A 5977-nucleotide genomic window follows, 5' to 3' on the forward strand; every position below is an offset into this window, starting at 1 on the left:
TGTCAATATGTAGGGAATTTAAGCTGAATGGATTATCCCAAAATTTAATTCACGTTTGTGAGGTTTTTTATGTGTGGGGACTCATGGGTCCTTTTATTTTTTTCATTTGGAAATATTTATATCATTTTTGTTGTTGATTATGTTTCTAAATGGGTAGAAGCTAAGGCTACCCGAAATAATGATGCCAGAACTACAGTTAACTTTTTGAAAAATTTTGTCTTTTCCTGGTTTGGCACACCAAGAGCGATAATAAGCGACTGAGGAACCCATTTCATCAACAAGATAATTGTTACGCTCATGAAAAAGTTCAGAGTGATGCAAAGAATTGCCACTGCTTACTATATGTAAACCAACGGACAAGCTGAAGTATCGAACTGTGAGATTAAAGCAATTATTGAGAAAATCATAAAGTCGAATCATAATGATTGGAGTCTCAAGCTATCTGACACATTATGGGCATACCAGACTGCTTATAAAGGTCTCATCGAAATGTAGCTATAACGACTCATCTTCGGGAAGCCATGCCATTTGCAAGTTGAATTAGAGGATCAAGCCTATTAGGCAGTTAAACAATACATCATGGACATGGAAGCGATCAGTGAGGCGCAGATGTTAGACATTTAAGAATTGGAAAAAATCTGAAAGAACACTTACAACAACACCAGGATATTTAAAGAAAAATTAAAAGAATATCATGACCGAAAGATTTCTTTTAAATCATTTATTGTCGGGCAAAAAGTTCTTTTATTTAATTTCAAGCTTAAACTTTTTATAGGTAAGCTGAAATCAAAGTGGCTCGGACCTTACAAGGTGACTCAAATATTTCCACATGGTGCAGTAGAGATTAAAGACGATACGAGATATCGATTCAAATTAAACGACCAAAGATCAAAGACTTATTACGATAATTCTTCGGTTGGATTAATTGAAGAAATTGAATTAGATGAGCCTGGAATCTAAGCAAAACAAGACATTGAGCTAACGACGTTAAAAATAACACTCATGGGAGGCAACCCATATTTTTAATTTAATTGTTTCTAGTTTAATTTGTTTTTTATTTTACTTTTTTTGTAATTTTATTTCATTATTTTTAGAATTCTTAATTTTTAAATTTTAATTTTGTAGGTACTCCGTCATCCTTAATTAAATTGGGATTTAATTGGAAGTTGGAAACCAATCGAACAAAGCTTGAAATTGTTGAATTTTGGAACAACATTACACACACAATAGCAAGAAATTGTCGCAACTATCACTAGACCAGGGAGTATTCCTTTTCCCTCTCTTTTGCTTTAAATTTGAATTATGTTTTGAGACAAAACACATAAAGTGAGGGGGAAGGGTAACATTTTGAATTTCACCTTGCTTATTAGATGGTTGAATTTGAGTTATTTTTATTTTGATATGTTGGAATTATTTGTTATCTATTCTTTAGTTTAATTGATTGTTTTAATTTTTCCCGATGAATTTTTAATCTTGCTTTGAATTGAACATTGGATGTGTGATGGTTAGTTGACATAGCTAGTGAATTTTTCATAATTTGTTTTACATTCCATGGTTTATTGGTTAAATTGATGCTAGACTTGGTACATTGAGCCTATTCTTGTGAGTTTTGAGCCTAACGAGCATATCCTTTTCATTATTGCTCTTTGTTTCTTTGTGTGTGCCAAACTAGTCTTAGCATTCTAGAACTTGTGGTATAATGCTTGTCGAGACTACATGCATAAATTTGATGTTTTTAGTATGATAGAGGCATTAGGATTAAACCATTTTTCTTCCCAAAAATAAATGGCTTACCTTTTGTTTATTTCTCCTTTAGATAGCCAAATTTGAGTCTTAATCCCTTTCTTTGTTTTACCACAATATTAAACCAAAACCGTATTTATTTTTACCCTCTATTGTCACCCATTTTCAGGTAAAGGTAAGGTTGTTCATTCGAAGAAAAAAATACAGGAAAAAACATGAAGCAGTGTTCGAAAGAAAAAAAAGAAAAAATTACACTGTTTGAACAGTGCAGTTTGGTTCGAACAACGTAGAAAAATCAGTTTTGGTTCGAACTGTGTAGGGAAAAAATGCAATGCAGTAGAAAAATTCGAATAAAATTTTTGAAAAAAGAACAAATAAACGAAAAAATAAAAAAGTTCGAAGAAAAAAAAGTGTTTGTCGTTTATGTTTGCTTGCTTTTTTTAGAATAAATTGTGGAATGATCTTCTCTTTATCTTGAACCTTAAACCCGATTTTTTACTTTTATCCTACCCATACCTTAGCCACGTTACGACCTTGTTTAAAGACCTCTTAACTTTTGTATCATTTTCATTTTTAAGTAGTGGAGATTGGATTTAATTACAAGCTTATGGTAATGTTTTTACTTGTATTGGCTTGAGCGTTTCTTTTTCCTTAAACACTTTGAGTGGAATAAGTGAATCTTTTATGAGGGTATTGAGTTTTGCATCATGAGGGTATTGAGTTTTGCATCATGAGACTTGTGAGTTATTGGAATGTCTTGCTTTAACTTATTTCCTAGCTTTGCCACTTGCTTGATTGTTTTCTAGTTTCAAGTAATTGCTTTGATTTTGGTTCATTGTGTTTAAATACTCATTGATTGTTCATTATTATTGCTTATTTGGATGTTTCTACTTGTTTTTCGTGGAGGACCCTGAATTCTAGAAATTGCATTTAAAAGACAAAGTTCTACATTTTTTTATTTTTCCAAAATCATGGGCGACCTAATGGGCATGAAAGTGCCGACGTGGAATTCAGTCAGCATCTTCTAGAAAGTCCAGTCAGCATTTTCATGAAAGTAGAAGACTCAACCACAAATTTAAATTTAAATTTATGATTTATCTTTATTTTTTTTATTTAATTTCAAGAATTATTTTTTAGGATTTTTAATGTAATTTTAGGGTTTTTTAGAGACTATAAATACCCCATCGGGGTAAGCCTGAAAATCATCGAATTCAATCATCTCTTATCTCTCGAATACTTTTGTTCCTTTCTTTAGTTTTTTATAAAATTTCTTTTCTTTTTACTTTTACTTTTACTTTCGCTTTTTCTTTATTTTTCTTTTAAGTTTTCTTCTTTAAAATGCTAAGTATGATTTCTACCTTGCTTAGCTAAATTTTTTATAGCCAAAGGTTGAAGCGATAACTCAATTCATAATGTGAGAATTGAAAAGCACCTCATACCCTTCGGGTTAAATTTCTCAATTTTTCTGGAAATTAGATTGGCAGATTGTCTTTCTTAAAATCAAAACACTTTCACTTCAAAAATAGATTTGTGCTTGGATGTCGTGATGGTTTACTTTTGCGATTATAGAATCAATTGATTTGAATTCCCTTGAACACACTTAGCGATGGCACGCTAAGAGAAAATTGGGATCGAATTCGACTTTCATAGAGAAAGCATAATTTGAATCGGGCATTTCTAAGCACTTTTAAAATGTTTTGAGTTAAAAACGATAGTCGTGGTTAATCTGAACAAGGATTGAGATTTTTAAATTAAATTTGGGAAAATAATCACCAACTAGAAAAGTGAGCTACAAGGATTGAACTTTGCAGACTCAAATCGACATTTAACTGGAGTAAAATCCTATTTAAGGATCGATTGGAATTGAGACAAAGCTAAAGTTTGAGGCTGATTTTTATTATTTGATTTTCATATTCTCTAAATACGTTTTCTTTAAATCTTTATTTTCTTTAACTCTCAACAGCCCCTCCCAATTTATTTTACTTGCAGATTTTTTTACCTAGATCAAAGATCAAGAAACAATCTACATCAGGAAGTTTCTTTAGTTCCTATGTGATCTGACTCTTATTTCTCCCTTACTACGTTTAATTTCCTTTATTTATTATTTTATAAGAAGGATTTATTTTGACGCGAAAACGACATGTGTCATTAACTCTTCTTATTAAATGATATTTAAGTAATTTTCGAATTCTAAAATAGTATACAGTATTTTTTTTGGAGTAGCTAAATTTATTATATATATATATATATATATATATATATATATATATATATATTAAAATGTATATATATTTAATAACTAGCCTCTCTGGCATTTCGCTATTGCTTGAAGTAAGAGCTTTTGTTTACATGACTCATTTTTATATTTTTTAATTAGATAACTAATTATTTAAATTATAATTATATTAAATATTTTTATTTTAAATTAGTTTAATATTTAAATAATATTAAGTATATTTAAATAGTATTTTAAATGATCGTAAAATTTAAATAATGCAACAAAAATAGTTTTATATTCTATATTAACTTGTCTTTTCTAAATGATTGAATGATGTCTGAGAAGAGGGATGAATATAAGCTATTGTTGAACGATTTGGTAGATGGTAATTTGAGCTTTAAACTGTCAAATTATTTCCACATTGCATTTGATCAATAATCTAGGCATATCAGGTTTGGTTTTGATATATACATGCACATACAAATATTTATATTTACGTATAAAAGAAATCACTTCCTGGCAATGTAGACGGGAATAAATTCCTGATGCTGGGATTTCATACCAAACTTCATCCTCCTATCAACAATAACAACATCGTTGTCTTCGAATTCACAAGGCTTGTCTTCATCGATTCTACCCATATTCTTTGGCAACCCCCTTGATCTCATCTTCATCCTCAATTGTTTCGGCGATGACATCTCCGTTTGGGTCCAACGCTTTGAGCTTGACGCAGCCCTGATCAGCTCCCTTAGAACAGCTTCTTCCTTGACATCAGATGTTGCCGACGATCTTTCACTGAAGCTTGTCGGCAACTCGTAGAATTGCCCCGGAAAGTAACTGGCACATAGTCCGTAGTGCATGTTTGAAGCACAACTCGTCAAAATTCTGATATAACCATCCCTAGCTTTGCGCAAAGCCTTGAAAGGAGCTTTCAGGAACCGCACGAATTTGTTACTAGATTTTCGGCTATGCTCTTTGCTTTTCATTCTGGATGATAAAGATTGCAATTCGGGAGATTCGATGATTGCCTAACCAAGATGAGATTTTGATCTTAACAATGAAAATCTTGGAGAGGATTTAGGATTTGATTGAGGTGGTTAGGAAGGTTTTGAAGTAATTAAATCATTATTCTTTTTCACCAATAAATAGGAAGGTGTTGAAGTGTTCAACATGGAACTATCAATAGGAAGGAGGAGATGCCGTTGGATTTGAACAAACAAATCCTTTTGGATAAAGAACAGATATTTGGAAGTCATCTCCCCAATTGACATCACCAATCTTATACAATTTTACTAGAAATCAAGATAATTTTTAAAAATAGTAAAAATATAAAAAGGATTATTAAAAATCTTTAAAAAATTTAGCAAATTTTTTCAAATTATGTATTTTTAAAAATATAATTATACTTAATTACGTCTAAAAATAAAAATAAAATTAAATTTTAAAAATAGAAAATTCTAAAAAATGAATAAAATAGAAAAATGTTATATCTAATTTTAAAATATTCCAGAAGGAAGGTTGGCTTTGAAAGAAAATAATTGATGAAAGGTTCCCAAAATGGACTCAGGTTGTATCTATGGGCTATATGCAAATTTGCAACAGAGAAATGCGCTTCAGTTGCTGTGGATGCAGGTCTAGCAGCAAATGTCCATCATTCTTGTTGAAGAAAAGTTAAAAAAAAATGGTGGGGGAGCACCGCCTAATTATAAGTCAACAAAAGGGGCTTATTTTTTTAGAATTGAGGGCGTCGGTTTGGGTTTTTCAACAATTGGGGGCACCGAATTCGGTGCCTCAATTCTTTATTGAAACAGAAATAGGGTTAACTATAAGATTAGTCTCTAAGTTTCAACTATAAATACCCTAGCTCATTTAGTTTCAAAATCATCCCAAAATCTTCCACTTCTCTCTCAAGTGTGTTTTGTAAGCACCTGTAATTTTTTCTCTTTAGTAAAAGATCTGCAGCAGTCCGGAGACATAAGCACAATTGGCTGAACTCCGTTATCAATTTTTCGGGTA

At 31.2% G+C, this 5977-nt stretch overlaps 1 protein-coding gene across 1 annotated transcript; it reads right to left on the bottom strand.

The window, feature by feature from the left end:
- Nucleotides 1-4470: 4470 nt before the first annotated feature.
- Nucleotides 4471-4947, bottom strand: LOC120121302. Its single transcript, XM_039140690.1, has one exon. It carries the CDS (start codon nucleotides 4945-4947, stop codon nucleotides 4471-4473), a length of 477 nt encoding a protein of 158 aa, XP_038996621.1.
- Between the last annotated feature and the right edge of the window lie 1030 nt (nucleotides 4948-5977).

This window comes from Hibiscus syriacus, unplaced genomic scaffold (genome assembly GCF_006381635.1).
Source record: "Hibiscus syriacus cultivar Baekdansim isolate YM2019G1 unplaced genomic scaffold, ASM638163v2 tig00110369_pilon, whole genome shotgun sequence".
Lineage (NCBI taxonomy): Eukaryota > Viridiplantae > Streptophyta > Magnoliopsida > Malvales > Malvaceae > Hibiscus > Hibiscus syriacus.

Excerpts from the sequence above, each read along its gene's own strand:
- LOC120121302 (XM_039140690.1), bottom strand. The coding sequence starts at position 4,947 with ATGAAAAGCAAAGAGCATAGCCGAAAATCTAGTAACAAATTCGTGCGG.